General features: G+C 44.8%; 2 protein-coding genes across 4 annotated transcripts in view; both read left to right on the top strand.

The window, feature by feature from the left end:
* The window catches only part of LOC105932194 (transmembrane protein 211), a 262430-nt gene that overhangs the window by 73467 nt on the left and 162796 nt on the right, over positions 1-26167 (top strand). Inside the window, exon 1 of one of the 2 annotated variants that reach the window (XM_012871234.3) lies at positions 24121-24903. The exons of the other annotated variant lie outside the window; for it this stretch is intronic. Within the exon in view, the coding sequence (XP_012726688.2) occupies positions 24547-24903 (357 nt within the window). The 5' untranslated portion in view covers positions 24121-24546. Of the gene's footprint in view, positions 1-24120; positions 24904-26167 lie in introns of those variants that run through there. 2 annotated transcript variants of the gene reach the window in all.
* Positions 1371-22528, top strand: LOC118556494 (A-kinase anchor protein 10, mitochondrial-like). 2 transcript variants are annotated; one of them, XM_036143389.1, is made up of 15 exons: positions 1371-1633; positions 3638-3685; positions 5645-5830; positions 12749-13231; positions 14413-14511; positions 14612-14696; positions 14814-14937; positions 15199-15335; positions 16270-16414; positions 18664-18831; positions 18993-19099; positions 19417-19499; positions 21052-21104; positions 21224-21316; positions 21404-22528. In XM_036143389.1, exons 1-15 carry the CDS (start codon positions 1612-1614, stop codon positions 21407-21409), a joined length of 1839 nt encoding a protein of 612 aa, XP_035999282.1. In that variant the 5' UTR covers positions 1371-1611; the 3' UTR covers positions 21410-22528. The 2 variants fall into 2 exon arrangements, with proteins under 2 accessions (XP_035999282.1, XP_035999281.1); XM_036143388.1 differs by having other exon boundaries at positions 18990-19099.

The raw sequence follows: 26167 nt of genomic DNA, 5'->3' as shown, positions 1-26167 counted from the left end.
CGGGGTATGTTGCGTTGTTATGATGAGACAATTATCTGGTTTTAGCAAGATAAGTCTCTCATTAAAACAAGAAACCTTTGCCGTTAAAGGGAGAAAGTTATATAGTTATAACAAGTTGCCTTATCAGCCGTCTGGAAGCAAAACGCTTTGGTAAAATCCTTGAAAGTCACGTGACCTCCCACAGCCGGAAGAGGCAGCCTGTGTGCCTGTGAGCCTGCGCTCAGGGCAGTATGTGAGCCTTTGAGCCTGTGAGTCTGCGCAAGGGGACACAAATCGAAAAGATACGCATACAAATCCTTCCACGCATTTGTGCATCTCACGCGGCAGAACAGTAGCAAAAATCACGTGTGTAAAGAGAGCCAACCGAAAAACCGCTTGACTTGTAACCAATGATTTGTCTGTATTTCTGGGTCTTGAAGCAAAAACACTTCAGACACAAGTGTCTCTGTGTGTGCTTACAGATTGATCTACACATTTGCGAATCTCAGTACACATTTGCAGATCTGAATACAGATTTGTGGATTTTTTACACATTTGCAAATCTCTGTACACATTTGCAGATCTGAATACAGATTTGTGGATTTTTTACACATTTGCAAATCTCTGCACACATTTGCAGATCTGAATACAGGTTTGTGGATTTTTTACACATTTGCAAATCTCTGTACACATTTGCAGATCTGAATACAGATTTGTGGATTTTTTACACATTTGCAAAACGGATTACACACAAGTAGTTTTACACATTTGCAGATTGTTGTACAGACACTCAAATCTTCTCACACATTTACAAATCCCACTGCACACGCACAAATCGAGATACAGACACACAACTCTCCACACACATTTGCAAATGTTAAAGCTACTATTTTAGCCCCATATGGGAGAGTTTTCTGCAGCAGGGACGAGAAAGCTCGTCAGAACCGAAGGGAAGAGGGATGGAGCTAAACACAGGGCAAGTCTGGAAGAAATGTTAGACATCAAGACTGGGGTGGAATTTCAACTTCCAGCATGATAACATACTAAACATATACAGGTGTTAGGAAGGGAGAGTCAAACTGTAGACCCATTGTAAATCTGACTGAAAACCAGGGGAAAAAACAGTCTCTAATCTGCAAAACTGGCAAAGATATAACCTAGAATACAACTTTAACTACAAAAGCAGATCTTTCTACAATATGTTGATTCAGGAAGGGGGGAGGAGTCACAGCTCAAATCTTTATTAAACAATCTTTTTTATCATGGATACATATCATATATTTAAACTTTGTGCAATCTCACTTGAGGCCCCTTTAATATCACACACTACATGGATAAATAGCAATAGCGCCATCTTCTGACCAGAGCAGGCAAGTACTTCATTTCCCACAATGCTGCTCCCAGAACCAGGCCCGGAAGTAAGCCGTTTATTGACAATATGGCCGCCGAGCTAGGGTTGGATTTGGGGATAATTTTGATTTGACAGCACAGACCCCGGAGAAGGTTCCGAAGCCGAACCGACGTGGTCCTCGGGGAGTGCGCGGAGCAGATGCGTTTGAATGACGGCGTGCGTGGGACGTCCACGGGACGGTGATAGCGAGCCGAGGAAGCGTCCAGAGCGTGAAACCCGTCATGTCGTTTTTTAAGAGGAAAGGTGAGGAAGAGGCTCGACCTGCTGCTCTGCGGCTTTTAGGGGAGAGCCCCGCCACGGCCAGGCGGCGGGGTGTAAAACGCAGGGCAGGGACGCCCGGGTGGCGGTGGTCTCCTGCCCGCCGCTGCCCGCCGCAGCCACTCGGCTAGCTTAGCGTTGGCCTCCCTAGCTAACCCAACCTGTTGTCGGCGTTAAAGGCTGCCTCCGCGGGCTGCCCCGCCGCTGCGGAGCCGCTTTAGCGCCACTACCAGCGCGTGCAGCCGCCCTCACCTGCACTTTACCCGGCCCTGGCAACAAATGTAGCATGCTAACTTTAACTAGGCAGCCTCATTCAGTCTCATTGAGCGGTCGCTAATAAAGTATGATCGCAAACATCTTTCTCATCGGGAAAACTTAATGTCGAGAGGAGCCTGGCACGACTTCCACACAGAGAACACACACCCTGACAAGGCTGGGGTTTACGGATGGCTGACTACAATTATGTGGCGTTCTGTCTAACATAAAATGAAGGGTTATAGAAAAACAAAGAGCGACAGACATGTCCCTGATTATTAACTTTAGTAACCTTGAAGGCGATCTTTGTCACCATCTCACCGAGGGGGATTGATTGGTTTTTGTCTTCCTCAGAAAACCAGCTCAGGAAGTTCACTTTTTTTTTTTTATCCTAGCAAGTGAGACGGGTGGCTTTTTCCTCATCGGCTGCATCAGACCTGCTGACACCACTAGTTTGCAGAAAGAAGAGGAAGTGTTAAGTTAGTGGATGTTCTGAGCAGCGATGGTAATCAGGACTGGCAGGAAACGGGAGCTTCAAGTGGGCATACCTTTTTTTTTTCTAAATGAACAGGAGTTAGGGTTTAATAAAACGAAATTCTTTCACACTTGCATTTTTTATATTATATATAACTTATATATTAGGGCTAGGCTGATCTCGTGGATAGATGACTCTGTTCCGAATCTACTTCTACTCTGTCTGATTTGCCTCCTCGCCATGCCATCATGCTCTGCAGAGGCCTGGTAGCAAACCATTTGATTCAGAGAGATGCAGAAAACATGCAGGGCACCTGGTTATAAGGACTGACTTTAGGCCACCGCTGCTTTATCTAGTAAAAAAAGGTAGTAAATAGGGTTATTTTGGTCTACCTTAGTATTGTGACAGTGGCATGTTTTGTTTAAACAGCAGTGTTTTTTTTGGTTTCTGTTTTTAAGGCTATAGAGATATATGCTGACTCGACATGCATCCACCGTCTTCATCCAAACTCGTGTCCTGCTTCTGCTGTTGACGCGAAGCAGTTGCTGAAGCGCTATAATAACATCGGCATTGATCCTTCATCTTATTGCATGTTTCACAGCGGTTTCAGTTTGCCGTGTGTGGACAAAACTACAGAAAAAAGCTCTAATGCTTTAACGACAGCTGACATTGAACGTCGTAGAAATGAATGACTACCAATTCAGCTGCTTTCTGCTCCCCTCCCCTCCCCCACGTGTGATCAGGTCACTTCGTGTGGTCAGACTGAAAGCTTCAGCAACCGACGGCGTTACACTTTCGCTTTGAGTGCCATCATGTTGCCAGCCTTGCACTGCCGGCCGTCTCTCGGTCTTGGGCAACCTGTACATTTCTACGCAGCTCTTCCTCAAATGCTTCACAGGGAGAAGCACCTTTTGCAGCTGCTCTCTACGCTGTTCACCTCTTCTCTGTAACGTCATGGCTTTGGAGTAAACAGAAAGTTTTAGCGCACTATTCCAGACATTTTAGCTCTCAATAGCAGCAGCAGCAGAAAACAAGTATATTTTCTGCAGCATGCAGTGTATCAGATTGCTGACTGTGTCTTCATGCAACTAGATATTGTTTTCCTGCGTTGCCAGTGCCGTCACAGCAGCCCCGGTCCCCCTTACACCGCATATCCATTTTGCCCTGCTGTTCTCACCCCATATTGTGTTTCTGAACGTTGTTTATGCCTTCGCTTACACACCTCTGTTTTTTTTCTTTGTTTGTTTTTTTTTCCACAGCCAAAAGCAAGGAACCTGAGAGGGTATCAGATGCTAAAGTTAACAAAGGTGAGTTCATCTTCACCTCTGGGGTCAGAAAATAAGAGTGTTGAACTGAAAGCACTGTGCAGTGCGAGGCTTGTGGAGATGCAAAGCATGGGTACGTCATTTCTGACTGACAGCGTACACACTGTATCAGTATGCTAAGGAGCTGCTAGAGTCCGATTTCAAAGGCAGGGCTGACAGGGTCAGCATCATTAGGTGAGAACCAATCAGATAACTGCGGATGTGATGCAAAAAAGCTCTGTTTTTTTATTTTTTATTTGTATTCCGTGAAACGTCATGCCGTCGAGCAAAACTCTCCAGTGAACCATTTTTGCCGCTTTAATCTAAAAAATATAAATGTACATTAAATGTTGTGCTCGCATGTACTTTCTTAATTTTCCCGGGCACCAAGCAACAGAAATATCCGTATGTATCCTGGCTTGGTCCGGTCTGTTTTAACCGGAGGGAATGGAGCCTTACCAGACTGACCGACTGGCTGGTTTGCAAGGCTATTGAGACATGGCCGTCCTCCTAAAATGACAAGCAGACAAGGAGTGCATTAATCCCAGCCAAGAGGCCCCACGGTTACTCTGGAGCAGCTGCAGTCACCCACTGCTCAGGTGGAAGAATCTGTCATGAGGACTTCTATTAGTTGTGTGCTCCAGAAATCTGGCCTTAGTATGGAAGTGGCCATCGATGAAAGACATCTATGAGAAGTCATGTCTGCATTTTGCCACAAACCATGTTGTGCTCAAACGTTTCGTGGCCAGGGACCCCTTAGCAGCGGTAAAATGTCTTCAAGGACCCCTATAGATTCCTAATGCTGATAGTATTTTTAAACAGCCTTTTGTACTGTTACAGACATTAGGAATTATGTATGTTTTTAAAAATGTATATAAATACACCTAATATTAGAGATTTGTTGGAGATTAGATCCTCATTCTAAATAAAGTCAAACTCAATGTAACTGTTGTCATACTTCCTAATTTTAGCTGATTTGGCTTTTACCTTTACTTCATGAAGTGGACTTAGTTAAATATTTGTCCATTGTGTTACTCAGCTCAACACTGACGCATCCAGGGACCCCAGTTTGAGTGCCGCTGATGTAGAGAACACAGCAAATATGTGGAAGGGGTTGTTCTGGTTAAATGTGAACAGAGCTGGAAGACAGAACTAACTTCTCGCTGTGAGGTAAACACGGTAGTAGCAGCGTCACGCCGTGGGAATGCATTTCTTCAGCAGGGACAGGAAAGCCGGTCAGAGTTAATGAGCTAAAGGGCCATTTTGAAAGAAAATCTGTTGGAAGCTGCTGAAGACATGAGACTGGGGTGCAGGTCCCCCTTCTAGCAGGACAACAAGCTCTAAACATACAGAGCTACAGTGAAGGGGTTTAGATCCAAGCACGATCATGTTGGAAGTGCTACTCTGTCGCTCCCTCAGATGCCACGCTAGTAACTTACATTATAGTTTCTGTGTCGGATAGAACAGATGGGAAAGTCCAAGGAGAGTGAGAGCATGGAATATTCACGGGAAAAAGTGATTTGTCCATTACTTTGAATATAGTTAAAAAGGTTTCTCAATTTTATCTCATACATGGCTGACAACCTTGGAATTTAACAGAAGGGAAACAAGCAAGCCTTTAAGGCAATGCAGGGTTAGATTAGCTTTACTTATTCTGAATTACATCTGCTTGTTGTGTCAGAAGTGTCCAGATAAAAAAGCTCTTGCTGTCAGTGAAGCTCTCAGACACAACACAGGCTGTTTTCTCCGGCTTGGTTCTGGCCTAAGACCTCTGCACACTGGGAGCTCTTTGACAAACACCCACAATCAGGCGGTCACACTGACTCTGACGTCACCCGGTCAGGCCACTTTGAAAATGTTGTTCTTATCGTGTTATTTTATTTATTTTTTTTGGGTTTCTTTTTTTTATTTCACTAAATTATATTTTTTGTGTTTTTTTTGCCCTCCATCCCCCACTCCCAGCTCCAGTCATCCCTCAGTCTCCGTCACAAGGACCGAGGAACCACAATGCCGTCCTGGATGTCGCCGGGCCAAGCCACGTGGCCATCAGCGCCATATCTGCCAACATGGACTCCTTCGCCCGGGGCCGGACCGCCATCCTTAAGAAGCAGCCGAGCCACATGGAGGCGGCGCACTTCGGAGACCTTGGTATGGAGCAAGCCCTCCTTTTGTTTATGTTACGTCTCTGATAACAGCCGTAGGAGTCAGAGATGGAGGGAGACTGGCTTTATGGGAACATGTGAGCTTTATTTGAGCCAACAACACACGACATGGAAAGAAAACTATTGCATTTTCTTTAAGTATGTTTATGAAGTTTAGAAAAGACGGAAGAAATCCGTTTTATAGAAAAATATTCTCTTTTTCCCTGCCCTGTTATTTAAAGGTTTTGTGCATCCTGTGTTCATTCTCCCATCCATCTGCCCGATCATCATCCTCCCACCCATCCATCTTCTTGTTTCTGTTCATCCATCCATCTGTCTGTTTATTTGTTAATTTGTTCATCCTTCTGTTAATCTTTCCATCATTCATTAGGCCACCCCTCTCATTGTTTGTCCATTCGTTGGTCTATCCATTCACTCACCCATTCATCCCACCACTGCCATAAGTTCATAGTGAACCTTTGCGTCTATTCCATACCAAACCCACTCTATTTATGAAGCACATCAGAACAAGAACGGCTGAAACCACTCTTTAATTCTTTAATAATTGGCTAAAAAGGGCTAAGAACTGTAGAAATGTGAGTCAGGGAAAGGGTGGAAAATGTGTTGGAACCATGCTGGCAATATAAACATGGCAGCATGGCTAGCCAAATATCACTGAATAAATCTAGACATGTTTGCTTCAAAAACTTGTTAGAAAGCTGTAATAATTACCTTGTTTTCCAACCTTCGTGCAGGTAGTTTCAAGCGATGCACTTGCAGGTGCTAGTGTAAGTTTCACGTCACGACAGCAGCATCTTGAATATCCCGTTGCGTTGTGCAGCTGTCTCCATTGCTCTGTGATTCTGCCTGAGGCACTCTCACGTCAGCGTGGAAGCACACCCACTCATCCTGACGACTGCCAGCTGAACTTGGCTCTGACACTCACTGGAGCAACTTCTCCACTTTTTATTTTTTATTTTTTATTACAAACCATATATGCTGTGTATAATTAGGTGACTCCATGTCACCATCTGCGACAGCGGCAATAAGCAGCGGTATGTCTGACAGACTGGCAAACGGCAGGCAGGAACTGTACCAGCTAGTTGGCCAGAGGCTGGCTGAGGTGACTCAGACAAAGGTGGAGGAACCTGTGCTGCAGCCTGGTCCTCTCGCAGGGCTCTTCTTTTCACTCGATTGTGGTTGCAACAATGGGAATAAAGGATGTGCGTAAAGGAGGAGGTGACTGCACTGATAATGTCACTACCTAGTTCCCAGCTGGCTATTATAGTTCAAACTACAGGTTGGTGGCATGCAGTCAGATGACTGATAATGTCTGCAGGAGCCATGGTTGTAAACAACATTTTTTGAACAGCTTTCTGAAGCAGCAGACGTACGAGACTGTCCTCGTAGACTGCTCTGATTTAAAGGAGCAATAGGTGAAATTTCTCCACTAGGTGGGGCTGTTGAGCACTGTTTGTAGACCAAAACAAGATGTGTGACAAGCCATGCCTTAATGTTTGAGAGCAACATAAAACAGACAGTAAAGTTCCCCTTTGGGAGAAAACCTGTCTGTCAAAATAAGCAAACTTGCTCGCTGTTATTAGCTTGACGCACACTATAGTACTGTCGGTACGACTGCGGCCAACTTCAAGCCGCGTCACATGACGCCCCCTTAGACTTAGACTTAGACTTTCTTTATTGTCATTTTGTAGCACAGAGTGCATACAGAACGAAATTTCGTTTTTTCATACAGCTCAGAAAGATTGCAGTAACTCTACAGGATACCTTGCAGTGAATTTACAGTACAGGATAAGAGAAATGCAGTGGTAAATCACAGTCAAATACAGGATAACTTTCAATTAACTTTCGGATAAAGTGCAGCAGTGAGCAGTAGGCAGATTGAAATGTAAAGACAATGTAAGCAATGTAAACAAATATGCAGTAAGGTGCAGCAGTGATTTAACAATAGACAGTTGCATTGTAAACAGTTTTGCAGTACGTTTCCGGAAAAAGTGCAGCAGCGATATTGAAGGATACATACAAATGTGCAAATTAGCGGGTCGAGTGTGGTACACAGTCCGTTTTTATACTTCAGCAGTTCAACAGTCTGATGGCAGCAGGGAAAAAGCTTTTGCAGAACCTGGAGGACCTGCAACGGATGCTGCGGAACCTCTTTCCAGAGGGCAGCAGGGAGAATAGTCTATGGTGGGGGTGTGAGGGGTCCCTGATGATGTTACGGGCTCGAGACACACAGCGCTGCGATGAAATGTCTTTAATGGAGGGAAGAGGAGCCCCGATGATCCCTTCTGCTGTCCTCACCACTCTCCTCACGTTCTTCCAGTCGGAGGCACTGCAGCCTCCACACCACACAGAGAGACAGCTGGTCAGAATACTCTCTATGGTGCTTCTGTAAAAGGTCGTGAGAATGGGCGGGGGCAGGCGGGCTCTCCTCATCCTCCGCAGAAAGTACAGTCGCTTCTGTGCCCTTTTCACCAGTGACATGGTGTTCATAGTCCAGCTGAGGTTGTCCGTGATGTGCACCCCCAGGAACTTGGTGCTGCTGACCACCTCCACAGCTGAGCTGTTGATGAGCAGTGGAGCATGGTGAGGCCGGTTCTTCCTGAAGTCGACGATGATCTCCTTCGTCTTCTCCACGTTCAGGATCAGGCTGTTGTCTCTGCACCAGCCCACCAGCTGCTCCACCTCCTCTCTGTAGTCCTGGTCGTTGTTGTCTCTGATCAGGCCCACCACCGTTGTGTCGTCCGCAAACTTCACGATGTGATTGGTGGTGAACCTGGGGACGCAGTCGTGTGTCATCAGAGTGAACAGCAGGGGGCTCAGGACGCAGCCCTGAGGGGAGCCCGTGCTGAGGGTGATGACATTGGAGGTGTTCTGTCCGACCCGGACTGATTGAGGTCTGTTGGTTAGGAAGTCCAGCAGCCAGTTGCGAAGGGGTGTGCTGAAGCCCAGATGCTCCAGTTTTCCCACCAGATGCTGTGGGATGATCGTGTTGAACGCTGAACTGAAGTCCAGGAACAGCATCCGCACGTGCGTGTTCTTCTCCTCCAGGTGTGCCAGGCTCAGATGAAGAGCAGAGGAGATGGCGTCCTCAGTGGAGCGGTTCCGTCGGTAGGCAAACTGGAACGGGTCGAGTGTTGGGGGGAGACTGGAGACGATGTGTTCCTTTACCAGCCTTTCAAAGCACTTCATCATGATGGGAGTCAGTGCAACAGGCCGGTAGTCGTTGAAACAGGTGACTTGAGGTTTCTTTGGCACCGGAATGATGGAGGCAGACTTGAAGCATGCTGGCACTGTGGCTTGGTCCAGCGAGGTGTTAAAAATGTCTGTGAGGACACCAGCCAGCTGACCTGCACACTCCTTGAGCACCCACCCAGGTATGTTGTTGGGGCCTGGGGCCTTACGCGGGTTGACTCTCCTCAGAGTCTTCAACACGTCGGCAGTGTCAAGGCAGAGGACCTCCTCTTCCTGATGGGGAACAGCTTTCACTGCTGGAGTGCTGTTTAGTGCCTCAAACCTCCCAAAGAAGTTATTTAGTCCATTGAGGAAGTCAGCATCAACTTCACCCACCGGGGGGGAGGGCGTGTTGTATTCAGTGATCGCCCGGATGCCTTTCCACATGCTCCTGGTGTTGCTGGCATCGTGGAAAAGCTCCTGGATTTTCTGGCTGTGGTTCCGCTTTGCAAGCCTGATGGCACGGTTCAGGTTGGCTCTCGCTGTCCTCAGAGCCTCCTTGTCACCAGACTTGAAGGCTGAGTTCCGTGCTTTTAGCGCTTGACGGACCTCCGCAGTAATCCAGGGTCGTTGGTTGGCTCGGGTGATGATGGTCTTGGTGGTGCTGACGTCCTCAATGCATTTGTTGATGTAGGCTGACACGGTCATGGCGTACTCATCAATGTTGATCTTGTCCTCATAAGTTGCTGCAGCTTTGAACATGTTCCAGTCAGAGCACTCAAAACAGTCCTGGAGCGCCTCCATTGCTCCCTCAGTCCACACCCTCACCTGCCTCGCTGTAGGTTTTGCTCTGATCAGCAGGGGCCTGTATGCAGGAATAGGGGGTTTTCAGCTGACGTCACGCTCAGGTGACTTCTCAGCGCGTCCGCCATATTGGGTGGCAGTCGTTTCGCACCGTTGACCTGCATTGTATGACGCCTTAGGCAGTATTGGAAGTGAACAATGGGGAAAACGTGTTTAATGGTTGGTTGCACGGCCCGTGGAGGTGGAGATCAACGCTTTCTATCGCCTACCAGCCGTAATAGTGAATCAGTGTGAAAAAAAAAAAAACAGCTGTCTGAACAACGCCGTCACCTATGGCTGACACGGATATCCAGGTCCGATTTGGACGGTGTTAAGCTGGAATACGCCAGAGTCTGCGGTGCTCACTTTGTCACAGGTAATTAACTGTTAAGTATTTAAAACATGTAAGAAGAATATATTAATAATAGGGCTTGGGCGTCATGACTTATTACTTTCCGCGGCTGCCGTGTTGACTGCCTCCGCCGCCTCTACTGCCTATTACTACCGCATACTGTACTCCCTCTCTCAGCCGTGTTTTAATTTGATTAATTTCACCTTAACTTGATTTCAACCATGGTAAACCGTTGCTGTATTGTGGGCTGTAACAGCGCAACACATGATCGCCATGGGAAAAACATAGAAACAGATTAATTTTCCACCGCTTTCCTGCCTGGAGGCGCAACCACGGAGAACAACTGTTAGCGATAACAAAGAGTCGGCTCGCTTGGATCGCGGCTGTAAGTCGACCGAACATAACTTTCCACAGTATCCCGATGTCAATGAGAGTGTGTTCTAAACGTTTGAAACATATAGCAGCTAGTTAAAAGTACATTACATTCGCGAGTGGTTGTTAGCGCTAACGGTTAGCATGTGCTAACCCGGCTGAGCGCAGCTTACCTTTGAACGAGTTACAGAGATAAAGAGATCGTCGGCTCGCTTGGATCGCGGCTGTAAGACCGAACATAACTTTCCACAGTATCCCGATGTCAATGAGAGTGTGTTCTAAACGTTTGAAACACATAGCAGCAAGTTAAAAGTACATTACATGCGCGAGTGGTTGTTAGCACTGGCGGTTAGCAGCTACTAAACTAGCATGTGCCAGCTCGTCTGAGCGCAGCTTACCTTTGAACGAGTTGCTGTGTTCCCACTGTTTGCTGGCTTTATGATCTGCAGCTCCTACCGGCGCCAATACGGTAAATACAACTTAATTTTGCACTGGTCATTGTTCTGCTTAAATAATTAAAGCCGCGAGCGGCGTCGATCGGCCTTGCAGCCAAGCGCCTTCGCGCACCGCCCGCCGCCGGCGGGCGGTGCAACACATTTGCAACACATTTGCGTCGGATTGTTTACATTTTTACCATCTTATTAAAACTCACCCGTCCACGTATGATGGCGATTTCCTTGATGTACATAACCAGATGTGAACTGGTTGTGAGCCTCTAGATCCTTGTAAGCTCTCATTTCCTCAAGAGTGTGCAGAGGGTTTTCACTGAACACCAGGTAATGCACTATGTCGCCGTGCTCTACATTTGGCCAATCATCTGGATTACGGCTAAACAAGGCACCGTGGAGGGCATAGGGGTCCATATGGTCGATCACGGAACATTTCCTCAGATATACGTCCTTATCTGGTCGCTCTAGCGTGCTGGCGTACTTATCCATTCGCGATACGATAATACGTGTAAGACAACTAGAGATAAGGAAGTGTGCCACCCAATATGGCGGACCGGAAGTTGGCCAGTGACGTCAGTGAAAACACCCTATTAGCATCACAGAAAGGTGGTCTGAAGAGCCCAGGTGGGGGCAGGGGGGCTGCTCTGAATGCTCCTTTTATGTTTGTGTAAACTAGGTCTAGAGTGTTCTCTCCCCGAGTTGCAAAATCCACGTGTTGGTAAAAATGAGGGAGAACAGTTTTCATATTTGCCTGGTTAAAATCCCCAGCAATGATGAAAACACCCTCTGTGTGTGCAGATTGCAGCTCAGAGATAGTCCGATAGAGAACACCCATAGAATCCTTAGTATTAGCGCTGGGAGGGACGTAAACCGCTGCGATGATAACAACAGTGAACTCTCTAGGCAGATAAAAAGGTCTGCAGCTAATAATCATAAGCTCAATGTCCGGAGAGCAGAAACTTGTGACTAATCTAGCATTTTTACACCAGGTGTTATTGATGTAAACGCAGAGTCCGCCCCCTCGGGTCTTACCGCAGAGTTCTGTCTGTCTGTCGGCGCGGAAAGTAGCTAGCCCCTCCAGGCTAACGGCGTTGTCTGGGATTGATGATGAAAGCCATGTCTCGGTCAGAATGAGAGCGCAGCAGTCCCTGAACTCTCTCTTTGTAGAGAGCTCGAGTTGTAAATGGTCCATTTTGTTGTCCAGTGAGCGAACGTTGGAAAGCCAGATGGATGGTAGCGGCGGTCTGAATGGGTTAGCCTTTAGCCTCGCTGCTAAACCTCCTCGGCACCCGCGCTTCTTCAGCCGGCTACACCGCTTCCGCGTCGCTCTCCTCCGGCGTGAGCTGCTCGTCGAGGCCGCCGCTTCACAGGCCTCCGGGGCTGGTCTCCGTAGGACGTCACAGTCACGTAAGCAGTCGAGCGTGGTATTTAAAAGTCCAAAAACACAACTTGATCGCAACTCCAACAGGCGCTCGCGGTCAAGTACTGATCGGCTGGGTAGATGAGTGGTTTCCAGCGAGTTTGGCGGCATTTTTTATGCATTTTTATGCAAAAAGTCCGCGAGTTGGTACAGAGCTGTGTTCGGCTGCTGCCGCCAGGGGCGCCGCCGGAAGTCTATGATGGTAGTTATGAGTAATACTGAGAAGAACTAACTTTCAGTCTTTTTTTGCAGTATTTTAAACAACGTCCCTAAACTGAACGCACTTGTCCGTTCCAGGTCATTCCAGCGTGAATTATCAGCCCCAGGAGACGCGCTCTCGGATGTCTAAGACAGTGGACCAGGTCCTGAGAGACAATGTTGCGATGCCCCACTTCATGCATTGCATGGAGCACCGGCGCGCCGATCACCTGGTTCGGTTCTGGCTTGAAGCCGAGAGTTTCCGCTCCGCCAGCTGGTCGCGCGTCCGAGCGCAGAACCTCAACTCGGTCAAACACAGCTCGCTGGCCGAGCCGGTAGCCCTCCCCCCGGATGGCCCAGAGCTCGACCAGAACACGCTCAATGACGTCGCCCTTCACAACAGCCGTGGAAACCCTTCGCCGCTGTCCAACCGGAGGGACTCCACCAGCGCAGAAACGGACCCGAAAGCCAACCCGTCTCGGGCAGAGACCCCCAGCAGACAGGCCCCTTCCAGGACAGGGACTCCCTGCAAGGGGCAGTCCAACAGCACTCTGCGGGACCTCTCCGACACGCTCATGAAAAGTGAGTCAGCTTTATATTCCAGCTTTCTGCTGAGAAATGTCTGAAATTTGTCAAAGTGGTTAATTATGAAAAGTGGAAACGTCTAAGCTGGAGCTGCTTTGAGTGTGGTCCAGCACCTTGCAAAGGTACTATCCTTTGAACCTTTTCACTTTTTGTCACTTAACAGACTAAAGCATTGCAAAGTTTTCTTTTCAGGAGTATGTTTTCTACACATTTTTGTTATTTTGAATGGCATCTGAAAGGTTTACTATTTTTCTCATTTGACCAGAGACCCATGGCTGCACCATGAATATTTCTTTTACAACTACTGTGGTAAAAATGAGCAGTGGCGCCCTCTTCTGGATGGTGGTCACACTACAACACTGAGAGAAGTCCATCTAACGGACGCTATCAGTTAATCGGATTGAATGAACTTTAATCTAATAAACCGTTAATCGACAATATATCATAAGTCGATTGTTTGCATCCCTACTCACAAGTGATGGATTCTTCACCGTTTAATGCTAGATATGTTGTTTTATAGCCTAAACCGGTTTTAAACCTTCCTCTATGGCCTGTCTACGGTTTTCGTTGCTCTTCATGATGTTAGTTTGTTCAGGAATGTTCTCTCACAAACATCTGAGACCTTTTCAGAAGAGCTGGGTAAGATTCTGAGATAAAGTCACTGATTACGTGACTTCTGAAAAGGATGAGTCGCACTGGAACTTATTTGGGGGGTCTCAGATTAAAGGGACCTGAATATAAATGCATGCAACCCTTTTTCTGTGTTTTATTTGTAAAAAACAAAACAAAAATGAAAACAGAATTAATTTCCTTCCACTTCTAAACTATAATTTGTGCTGGTGTATCAGTTGCAGTGAAATACATGGATGTTTGTGGTGGTAATGTGATAAAATATGACAGGATTTCTTGAAAATATTTTTAATAAGAACACATGTTTGCTGTGTTCTTATTAACAGCACCTTTTGCAAGGTGCTTTTTATAAGGGAGACACATTGCTGTCCAATCCAGTTCCCGCTGGGCAGCAAAAGTCATTATTTTCTCAAAGGAAGCAAACAATACTATGGTTTTCTTTTGTAATGATGGCATCAAAGCATTTGGAACAACCTGAGTAACTTTTTTCCTCTGCATGCTGTGGTAGCATGACTGGATGATGATCTGTGGGTTTCTGGGTTTTGCAGGTATGGAAAAGGATGCTGTTACCATCTTCACCAAATACATTTCTCCAGATGCGGTGAGGCCCATCCCCATCACAGAACAGATCAGAAACGATATAGTTGGTAAGAAGAAAACCAAAGACAGAGCCTCACTAGTTCTCAATGTAACCTCCGGTCCGAAGTCATAAAAATCATTTTTCTTTCTGCGCTGCGTTCCGCTCAGCTAAGATTTGCGGAGAAGATGGCATGGTGGACCCAAACTGCTTCGTCATTGCACAGTTGGTTGTCTTCTCCATCCTGGAACAACAGTGAGTTTCTGTGCTCCTCTCCAACATGTTGCACCATGAGTTTCCCCCGATGGTTCTCCCGCGTTGACACCCTGGGTAACGGCTGTCTCCGCCTCCCACGTCCTCTTTGATTTCCAGGCACTTTACTGACTTCCTGCGGAGCCACCATTTCTGTAAATACCAGATTGAAGTTTTGACGAGTGGCTCCGTGTTCCTGGCTGACATCTTGTTCTGTGAGTCAGCTCTCTTCTATTTCTCAGAGGTGAGTCTGCCCAGTTTTTCCACCTTCTCACACACAGTCTGGGCCTCCTGTTGACTCCATGTTTTACACCTGTCTTCAAAAGCACAATAATAAAGCCCCACACAGACAAATACAAGTGAAAAAGAAGTAAAGAAACAAAGATTTCTGCCTCAGCGGTCTACTAACCTGCGATCACTGTGCTGAACTGATGGGTCGTTATTGGTCAGAGTGATGCTCTGAGTTTTTGCACCTCTTCATGGTTTCATATTCTCTCATTGACAGTACATGGAGAAGGAAGAGGCGATGAACATACTACAGTTCTGGCTGGCTGCGGATAACTTCCAGAACCAGTTAGCAGCTAAAAAAGGCCAGTATGACGGTCAGGAGGCTCAAAACGACGCCATGATCCTCTATGATAAGTAAGACCTTTATTTCCTTTTTATTTAATTTTATTTTTTGTGCTTCCGAAACCCTAAGGATGTTTATTTTTTCTTTTCTTTTACATCCTTTACTTAATTTGTTCTGTTAGAGCTTTTATTTAAAAAGTTTCTGTCATGTTAATTCATTATTGGGTTTTAGCAGTCAGGTTATTCTCGTGATTAAACATGGTTATGTTTTAAACGCTTTTCCCCAGAGTTGTGTGGGGAAAGGCTTTTAGGCAGGTATTTTGTAAAAGAACACCATTTAGTCAGATGTCTATAGGTCAGGCTCGATAAGGTTAATGGAGGAAGGGTAGATTACGTTCTGTTAACCTTGATGAGTGCATGTCGGTCTCATAGTGTGTGCATAGCAGAAGAGTAATTATCCAAATGTTTTTTTTAATCTTTTTTCCCCCTGAATCGTAGAGCCTGTTTATAGGTGTGATCCAATGTTAAAGAATAAATACATAAACACTAGAGCTGGGTATTGTTATGAATTTCACAATTCGATTCACTTTTAATTTGATTAATTTAATAGAAGAATAAGATTTTTTTAATACCTGTTGATACATTAAATATATGAATATGGTATATGCACTGGTATACCATAGTATACCAGTGCATATATTCATATTTTTGAGCAATTTAATATCAGCAATTTAATATCAGTAGTACAAATGTGAAAACATGACAGTAGTGTATTAACTTTAAAGTAAGGTGCATGTAAACCTAAATTATTCTCCTTTCCTTTTAGAAACAGGGAAAATTCACATCATTTTTGAACAATAACACTGAAAATAAAGAAATTAGTAGTGACTCATTTGGTGTTGATGGAGAGCAAAAGTGAAGAAAAAGAGTTAAACAACTGTTTTGATGACAATGTTTTGCCCTGATCTGAACTCATTCCTTCATGCGGTTATTTTTTGTGGTCCAGGTATTTCTCACTCCAGGCTACCAACCCTCTGGGCTTCGGCGACTCGGTGAGGATGGAGATAGAGTCGAATATCTGCCGAGAGGGAGGGCCCCTCCCCGACTGTTTCACCACTCCTTTAAGACAAGCCTGGACCACCATGGAGAAGGTCAGAGTCTTTGATGAGGCCCTCTGTAAAATTGTCCTTATTGTAACCCGTCTGGGTACAGGAATGAGTACCATAGAGAGTCTTCTGATGCATGGTGCTTTGAAAAGGTGTTCCTCCGGCTAGAACCTACTCTCATTCTTTACAAATCAAAATCTGAAAAGTGTGGTGTGCATTTGTGTTCAGCCTCTCGAAGTCAATGCATCCTTAAATGCACATGTCCCTGCAAATACACCTGCAAGTGTATTGGAGCCAGAGGTTGGTTGGTAACTAGTTACATTAATCAGTTACATTCACTTGAGTAACTTTTTGAACCAAATGTACTTTTAGGAGTAGCTTTACTGCACTGTACTTTTTACTTTTACTTATCGCTACTCTTGAGTGAAATTTCTGGCTTCTCTAACTGCTGCGAGTAACTTCACGAATAAAGAACATGCTTGTTTTAACCAAAGAATGCACCAGAGAGACAAAAACCAAGAGTTCATGTTAAAGTGAGACTTCTTGCTTATACACTAGCTTTGTTATTTTAAAGTTATTTTCTATCTGCTGACCTCATTGAGCCACGTGGAGGTCAAATGAACGTCCAGTAAATGGTGGATATTGTCATTGGAAGTACTTTGCACTGTTCTAGCATACTGAATATACATTAACTGCTGTAATGCTGTCAAGTTTAATGTTAAAAAAAATTAAACTTGACATTAAACAATTACATTCTTCTGCCTGAAGAATGTAATTGTTCTTATTATATCTTTCATTTTTGTTTTTAAAATACCAGAATTTGTACATAACCTTATATTTTTGTCTGTCCGATTTACATAATTTTTAAATATTAAATCATCTGTTGTTATGATTAGTTATTCAGTACTTGAGTAGCCTTCTTGCCAAATACCTTTTTATTCTTGAGTAATTTCTTTGCGGACTACTTTTTACAGTAAAAATATGTTGAAGTAGTGCTACGCTTACTTGAGTACACTTTTTGGCTACTCTACCCACCTCTTTGTGGGTACAGGAAATACCTCAAGCTCAGTCAGATGGGATGGAGAGCATCTTTAAACGTGTTTTTTTTAAATCTGGCAGCAGACTCCGAGTTGGATTTTGATCTGGACGTTAACTAGACCATCCTAACACAACATGATTTGCTCTAAACCTGTAATCTTTAACTTAAAAGCACTTGAAGTCCACAGAAATTCAAATGTGGTTTAAAAGCAGAAAAATGCTTTGGTAAATGGCACCAGCTCAAAAAGGAGCTGAACATTTCTAATAGGTTGTAATTTACAGAATGTCTGTAGTTGAAATTAAATTGAAAGCAAAACGGGTGGTTAATAAAGGTGTGTGGTACCTAACGGTTTTAATTTTTCACTATTCATTCACTACTCCTTTGAAAGGTCTCATGCCCAAAACCGTCCCACAGCAGCGCTGGCTTTATGCGTAGGACTCATGCGGTGCCAGAAGGGGACGCTGCGCCCCAATCTCAAGTCTCTTTCCAGCCTCTACGTTCTTTCTCTTCTGACCTGAATCTAACTTCATCTTCCAATCAGCTTCGATCAACTTCCCTGTACGTCCTGAAGAAAGTCATTGCCGCAGTACGATGCTGCCACCTCTGTGTTTCGACACGAGGATGAGGTGTTCAGGGCGATGTGCAGCGTCAGGTCTCCCCCACACACGGCCTTTTTGCATGGAGCTCAGAAAGCAAAGATTTACTCATCGAAGCAGACCACCACCTTCCCATGAGTCGTGACGAACAAAAACAGGACCTGCTATGAGTTCTTTTCTTTACGCTCCTCCTTAAAGCACCAGATTTGTGCACAGCTAATAATTGTGCTGTTGACAGGTGCTACTACCTGAGCTTTTGACCTCTGCAGCTCATCCAGAGAAACCACTTCTCTTCTGGACATAATTCTATTTTAAAGTTCTCCACAGCTTTGCGCTTGTAACGTGGCAAGATATAAAAAAAGGTTAAGCAATGTAAATATTTCTTACAAGGAACTGCGTATCCTCTGTTTAATAAAAAAAAAAAAACGGTTGACTTATCTGAAGTTTATTTGTGATTTCTTTTCTCTGAAGGTTTTGTGTGTTGTCACTGACAAATTATGCAATTACACCACAGACAAAAGCTCTTGTCCTAATGAAAAGGGAGGAGAAATCTTATTAGCACGTGAAGGTCAGATGTGAGCTGTTGTAGCTCAGTGTTTCTTTAATTATTATTATTATTTTTTTTACCAGAGTGTTCTTCCTGTTTTGAAATTGTTTAGGTGTACCTGCCCGGCTTCCTGTCCAGCAACCTTTACTACAAATACCTGAGCGACCTCATCAATTCAGTGCGGGGGGATGAGTTTGTGAGTCTCGGCACTCAAGGTCAGGGCGGGCCGGCAGACAACGACCGCTCCAGTTCCAATGCTAGCGAGAGCTCCCAGGCTCAGGTGAGTGAACCCACGTCTTCGTCCCCTGAGGGGGGCATCTGCCGACATTTGCTCCTGTCCTGGCGGATTACGTGAATAACGATGAGGTCAGGATGGTTCTGCTGGTTTTGTTGCGTGCATCCTGATAAGCCCGGGTTCCTGTTGTGTCCTCGTCGCAGCAGGGAGCCAAAAAAGCAGCCATCAAGATTCTGAAGAACTTTGACGAGGCGATTACTGTAGACGTGGCCAGTCTGGATCCTGAGATGCTCTACCAGCGGCCGTACGCTGGGTGAGTGTTGGTGCCCCCACTGCTCTGCAATCACTGGCTTCACCCAAAAAAAAATCAGACTTTCCTGCTCTGTCTGTGAAATCTAACACTTATTGTTCTCCTACTAAATCCTCTTAAGTAGTTTGTGATCATGCTTTAGCATTCCTGTGTAAAAATAATATAAAAGAGTGATCTTACCATCAGTTAGTAAGTTACTGACTCCATGCGTGTTTTATGGTGACGTAGCAGGAGTGTGTGCGTAACAAAGGCTGCGGCTCGCTTTCAACCCTTTTGCCCTGTCAGCTGTCTTCATTAGCGCTTGTCCTCTGCGTTCTCAGAAAGATGACTTTCGGAAAGGTGAACGAGTTGGGTCAGTTCATCAGGGAGGCCGAGCCAGAACCGGATGTGAAAAAATCAAAAGGTAAGAAGCACTCAAGTGTCTTTCCTCTTTTCTGTAACCCTGGGTGTAAATGTTATCTGGCTGCTCCCTGCAGCTTGAAGCCCTATGAAATATTTAAAAGGTTTGCTGGTGTGGGAAAAGTTTTCCGCTCCAAAAAGTCAAACAAAGGTCTTTATGACCGAGAGAGATTCTTAAGGTTTGCACGTCTGAAATCCGAATATTTTTACTTTGACTTTTCTTTCACCTCCCAATGGTGTGATTTAGATCAAAGGCATAATTTTAGAAAGGCCTTGTCAACAACGTCCACACCTAACTAATCTTACACATTTGCTGTTCTCTTGCACTCTCTGAGCTTTTGCTATTTTGCAAAGAGGAATGAGCAAAGGTTCCAGTTCCTTAATGTGCCAAGCTGACAGAGGCATGTCCTAAAAGGTTGAAAGATGGTTCTGCAAAGCATCAACTTAGAGGGGCTTTAAGCTGCAGTAGGTAACGTTTGTAAAAATCTCTATTTTATTTTTACATATCTGTTAAAACTGTCAGTATGTGCTGGCAGTAGAATATGAGACAGATAATGTGTAAAAAAAAAAAAATCAAACTCCTCTGGGTCCTCCCAGTGGCCTTTGCAGAGATACGCCGCTCCCTGTCAGTAACAGCCAATCAGAGCCAGGAGGAGCAGTGTCAGTCACGCTCGGGTACGGGCTGCTCACACCCCTCCCTCCCCACAGCCCTTACTGCTCAAGCTCAGGATTGATGGTGTGCGGCACCTGTGTGGAAAAATGGTGGGGGAAACAACCTGCTTTACAGGAAAACTGGCAGTTTCTTGTGTGGCGTCGGCTTAGAAAACGAAGACGGATAAACAGAAGAAGTTCGATCATGAAACGTAAGCTAGAAAGAAAGAAATGGACCGAGTCCAAAATAAAACGGGGGTAAACATTGGAGCAGTACGGCAGGCTCCACTGTGGAGGGGGACTGCAGTGAGCAAGAGGAAGGGACCCTGAAGGTGGGCTTCAAGTTTTTAGGTTAAGTCCACGGTTTTCTCAGAACTGACGGCAGCTTTAATACATGAGCATTCTAGTTTATCCCTGTTTGTAACAAAGGTAGAAACTATGTAGGTATTCCCTTTTCATCTGGTTTACAGTTATGTATTACAGCATGTTGGTCACATAAACCCCCCAAAAACACTTTACTGATGGCAATGCATCTAAAAAAAAACAAAAAAAAAACACGTTTTGGAACTTTACTTTTCTAAGAAAACGTAAATCCAGGATATGATGTGAATAAAGATTACATTCAATCTCACATACTATTTTAGTTATTTCCTGGAAAAGATACATTGTGGCAGTAAAAACAAATCTGGTTGTCCTAAACAGCACACCTAACTTCTTTTTGATCATTTTGGCTGTTTTATTTTAATAGTTTTTTTTAAAGAAAGCTTTGTTGTGGGATTCTTTCAGGGTGTGGGAGATTTTAAACGATGAACAGACACAAGTCAAAAGTTAAACTTCCTGTTATTAAGATATTATTTTCATGAAAGGAGGTCTGTTGGGTAAAAAGGCTTTCTTTCCTTATCAAGGTTCCATGTTTTCTCAAGCGATGAAGAAGTGGGTCCAGGGCAACTCGGATGAGGTGAGATGAAAAACTGTAAAAGTATCATCAATGATTCATAGAGGCTCGGCCCATGCTCTCACACGACCGTTTCCACATCATATATTTGTCTCTTTTGTTGTTGTTGTTCTCCAATTAAGGCCCAGGAGGAGATGGCGTGGAAGATAGCCAAGATGATTGTCAATGATGTCGTCCACCAGTCGAACCACGACAGCCCCGGCAAGTCCACCAAGGTACCAGGGCTCCCTCAGCACTCTCAGGAGGGATGTGTGTGAGGAAAACACATCTTGTGTTAAGTGTCTTCCTCTGTCTGTGTGCAGTTATGACCTCACCGAGGAACCAAAGGACGGTAACCCCCCCCCCGCCCCCCTTCCTGCAGACTCCGGCTAAGTCGGTGATGATCTGTCGGCTGGATGTGCACTGCAGTGAACTGCTTTACTCCCGCAAAGAACAAAGAATTTTATTACCTCCCCATTTACCTTACGTTTGTGTGCGCGCGCTGCTGTTGGTGTGGGTGAGTGATTGTTACGCATGGACCGAGACTAAACTTGAAGTACTTCAGTCTTCTGTCTCTAAAACACTATGAAGATGCCCATCAGGTGCCAGAGGAGGGTGCTCGCATTAAAGTAGAGGGAGACACTCCTATAGAGGGAAGCATTCAGCACGAGTCCAGAAGAAAGCTGGCACAGAGCAGCAGCCTGTCGGGACTACGGCGCCTGCTTAGCTCGGACCTAAAGAGGATTCTCCAAGGACTGAATGAAATTCACTCCCACTCAGCACCTTTTTTTTTTTTTAAAAGCATTCCTTGTTTTTACATGATCTTACATGAGTTTGTCTCGCCTGGCTCTGCCACTTAGAGCCCGTCAGCTAGGAGAAATGTACAGTTTCTGTTACTTTGTCACAAAATCAAGTGTGGTTTACTAATTTAAGCTGTCCTTCCCCGGCCATTTGTGTACTGTAGAACATCTTGCAATGTGTGATGTCGAAACAGACAAAGAGCTGATCCAGTGCTTAGACTGGCTGACGTTCTTCGTGAATATCAAGGCACCTTTACAGAGCGTTAGAATAAAGACTCCAGCTATGTAAGCAAACTCCAAACTCCATGTCCTTAAGGTTCTATACATATATAAATATATATATATAAATTCTGGTTTATCCCTTGTATGAATATTTGTCTTTTTTTTAAATGGTGACCTTAGTTTTTATATATATATATACATAAAAATATTGCTGACACAAAACTCAGTAATGAATTGACTGCTAAACTGGAAGGTGTGCTTGGTTAATTTTTATTTTTATTTCTTTTGAGCCTTACCTAGATGTGGAAAGGAACCAGAAAAAAAACTCTTGGTACCATGTACCACTGTTTTTTGACATGTATGTGTACTTGATCTATAATATATTTAAAATGTGTTTGATTCAAATACAGTTATTATAAAACTTTTTCCCCTGTGTTTCTTTATTTAAACTGTTTTGTTAGAAATGCTTATCTGATATACTTTAAACACAGTGTTGGTGGGTTCTTATTAAAAAAATAATAACTTTCGGTATTGTTAAAAAAAAGGAAGAAAAAACACAGTATGAGACTTGTCTATTATCACTTCTCACCACGTGGGGGCAGTGTTGGCTGAGAAAATGGTTTTCTTATATATCTCTGGCCTTTTTGAATATTAAGTCCAGGAAAATCTGTACTGTAAAGACAAGGCAAGTTTATTTTTATTGCACCCTTCCTGCACAAGAAAGTTCAAAGTGCTTTGAAGGACAGCTTGTAAAGGAAACATTGCAGAAAAGGAAAAAATAAAGTTAAAATATGGAGAATAAAACCATTAAAGTAAAATAGTTCCTTGGACTGATCAAAAGTTCAGGAAATACAATAAGGCCTAGCGTGAGATGTTCTTTAAGCTTAAAAATCATCTAGCATTCCTTAGTGACATTATAGTGTCAAAGCTTGGAATTCTACTGCAGGGTTTCACAAATACGCTTTTTTAAAAGCTGACTGAAGGGGAAACCAATTGACCTTTTGTGTTATTGAAGTTGATGACATCACAAGATGCAAGAAATGAGCGGCCCAGCAGGCATACCAGCAACATTTTACAGGTTTTGACATATTTTGTGGAGCACCTCGATCTTGTGATTGCAAGCGGTTCGAACCTTACTTCTCTGAGCCAGTTTGTCTCCAGTGAACCCAAGCCTTGATGAGCACCGCCTTAAAGAGTCAAAGTGAGGCAAACCAGGCTGATGACGGTCATCTAGCCTACTAAACTGTATTTTTGTTTGTTTGATTTTTTTCCCATCTGATTATTTCACCCAAACATTTGCCGCTTTGAAAATGAGTCCATGTTGTATTCTGTTTGAATGACCATAAATGGTATCTGGTTTGCAACCCTAGCTTCAAGAACCGCTTGCATACACTGTACTGCTGGTTTGCATCTGTAGGGCTAACTGGTAGGACCTGGGCTCATGAATTTATCTGGTTATTTTCAGTACATGTAACTCGTGATGCTGCAGTTCTCCAGGATACAACAATGGGACCTGAAACTCCTCTTAATGAAAGTAATCAGCAAGACTAGAGATTTTTTTATAACCACTTGAACTGATTACCAAAGATTTTTGATAGCAATGTCCCAGCCCCGGTCCACTTAACGTCAATGCGTTTGGTTCTCGCCTCATTTTCTTGAAAGGCATGCAGTGTTGTCAAATAATACTCGACTGTTTGCCAGAATTCAAGAAGGGGAAAAAAAACTTTGATGGAGAAATTTCATTGCAAATGTGTTTCGTGCCTTATGTGACACAAGAGGCATTCAGGGTTTTTTTTTTTTTTTTGGATGGGAAGATCCAAAATTTTAATTATTAATTTATTAATTTAGAACAAAAACAGTGAAAACACAAGTTGTTCTGCAGGTGATAAACTGTCTAAGTTGGGTGTGTGATTTTTTTACGGAAAGACACGGCCAGCAGCTTTAAAGCTCAACCGGCTGGACCTGATGGATCGGGATTTTACTTTGAAGGTCCCAGGGCGGAAGCGCCCGTTTGAACAAGCGTGAACTTCACGTTGTTGAGAGTCAATTGAAGCGAAGATTGGGAGCGAAGTAAGGCGCTGTCGGTCCTGAGGCAGAGGGAGCATCCCGGGGTTGGCAGGGGAGCAGTCCTGGCCTCACTTAACGCCTTTCATCCTGCCTCCTTCTCTGACTTCAGCCGCTCCTCTAAGTGCTGCGCCTCCAGCCCGGCTGCGAAAACACCTTTTGGAGTCACATCCCGCCTCCTGGCAAGCCCGAGCGAGAGGAACACCTGACTTCGCTGCATCTTCAGCTTCTCCTCCTGGGTTCGGTTCCTGCAGAGCAGATGTCCCGGGGAACCGGCCGCTGATGCCCGCTGACCGCCTTTGCTGCTTGTTGCTCATGTAGTGCCGGACAGGGAGAAGGGGACAAGTTGAAGTCTCGCTCCTGAAGGCGGCCAGCTCCAAATGCATTGGCTCCTGGGCCGGGAGAAGAAAGAAGAAGAAGCCCGGTTCGGGATCGGTCTGGGTCTGTCCTCGGAGTCTCTGCCCCAAGCCGCCGCCACCATGTTCAGCTGTGTGGGCTGCTTCTGGGTGCTCCTGTCCTCCGCCCTGGTGGCCGTCTGCAGCTTCAGCTTCATCTCCCCCGCCTGGATTGTTAAGGACCAGCTGAGGGGCGGCCACCAGCATCAGCACCACGGCGCCAAGGACTCGGTGAGCTTCGGCTTGCTGTGGCACTGCTCCGAGTCTCTGGATCACATGTACCGGTGCTACACCTTCGGGGGACTGGGCAAATTTGCAGAGATCCCTTCCAGCTCCTGGCAGGTAACGAGGCATACACACCCCTTACCCCTAACATGTGGTTGATTTGGGGGGGGGGGGGGGGGGGGGGGGGGGGGGGGGGGTGATAGAACTCTATCAGGGGCGGTTCTAGACCAAATTTACCAGGGGGGCCAAGGTGGGGCCAGTGTTTTTTCACAGGGGCACAGAATAAAAAAAATTTAAAAATATAAAATGGCAATATTTAACTATTATACAGTTAAATATTGCCATTTTATATTTTTAAAATATTAAGTGGCTTGTGGCTCTGGAACTGCAGGTTTCAGACCCCTGATCTAGCAGTTGAAAACTTTGCCCCCTGCTCGATACGGCTAAAGCTAAACGTGAAACATCTTAAGTTTTAAATTCTTTTTAGAGTAAAGCTGTATAGGTAAAAAATAATATTGGTCAAAGTGACCAATCAGTTATGGTTTCTTTTCCATTGCAAATAATTATGAGAAGTTTATTTAACATCATGCTTTTAGTACACGGGCCATAACAGGGGCCAAGGCCATTTCTACAGGGGCACAGGCCTCCAATCAACAAAATGACATACAAGCCTAGAAAACGTGTCGTGATTGACATTTTAAACGTCAAGTCAATGATCTCAGAAAAGCACAGCTTAAAAATGTTGATTTTCATCAGTTTATTAACGTTTATTGGGACTAAATATGTGTAAAAAAGCCTCAAAAGATATCCATCTTTCATTGAAGCAACCACATCCCGCTGAAAAATGTAGCAAAATCCACAAGTTAGAAAGTTTTTTTTGTGATTAACCTTGTTTTTAACAGTAAGTTGATGAGGTTCTTTACCCACCTCTATTTGATCATTGACGTCGTCACATGGCACCGACGGCCTTTTCCTCTTGGCCTCTGTTCACCAGGAAAACATGGCGTCAAACATAGACAGATGTCGTCAAAAGTCAGGGAAGAGTCACTGTTTATCATGCCACCATGCACACTAAGGAGGACTGTAAGGGGGGAAAATCCCCAAAGCTCACTGTCAGAGAACTATAGCAAGGAGTGGCGTTTTGGGGGCTCCATGACAACCCTTAGTTGCTAACTAGAGACATGCCAGGAAAAAAAAACTTTTCTGTCCTACCATCTCGAATGTAAACATGGAGTTTTCTGAACTCTAACGAGACTTTAACTGGACCTACTCAGTCAGATTAAAATAAGATTAAGCTATTTGGCAGCAACCGTGGGCATCTGGTGTGAAGCAGAGACGGAATATGTGGAAAAGCAAATTAGGCCCCCTGTTACATACGGTG

Source organism: Fundulus heteroclitus, chromosome 11, assembly GCF_011125445.2.
Source record: "Fundulus heteroclitus isolate FHET01 chromosome 11, MU-UCD_Fhet_4.1, whole genome shotgun sequence".
NCBI lineage: Eukaryota > Metazoa > Chordata > Actinopteri > Cyprinodontiformes > Fundulidae > Fundulus > Fundulus heteroclitus.
This window is presented reverse-complemented; position numbering and strand designations above follow the sequence as displayed.

Bases quoted from the DNA above. Each gene is read 5' to 3' on its own strand.
- LOC118556494 (XM_036143388.1), top strand. From the start codon at position 1,612: ATGTCGTTTTTTAAGAGGAAAG. The intron at 1,634-3,637 runs GTGAGGAAGAGG...TTTTTTCCACAG, and splicing joins GTCGTTTTTTAAGAGGAAAG to CCAAAAGCAAGGAACCTGAG. The intron at 21,105-21,223 runs GTGAGATGAAAA...TCTCCAATTAAG, and splicing joins TCCAGGGCAACTCGGATGAG to GCCCAGGAGGAGATGGCGTG.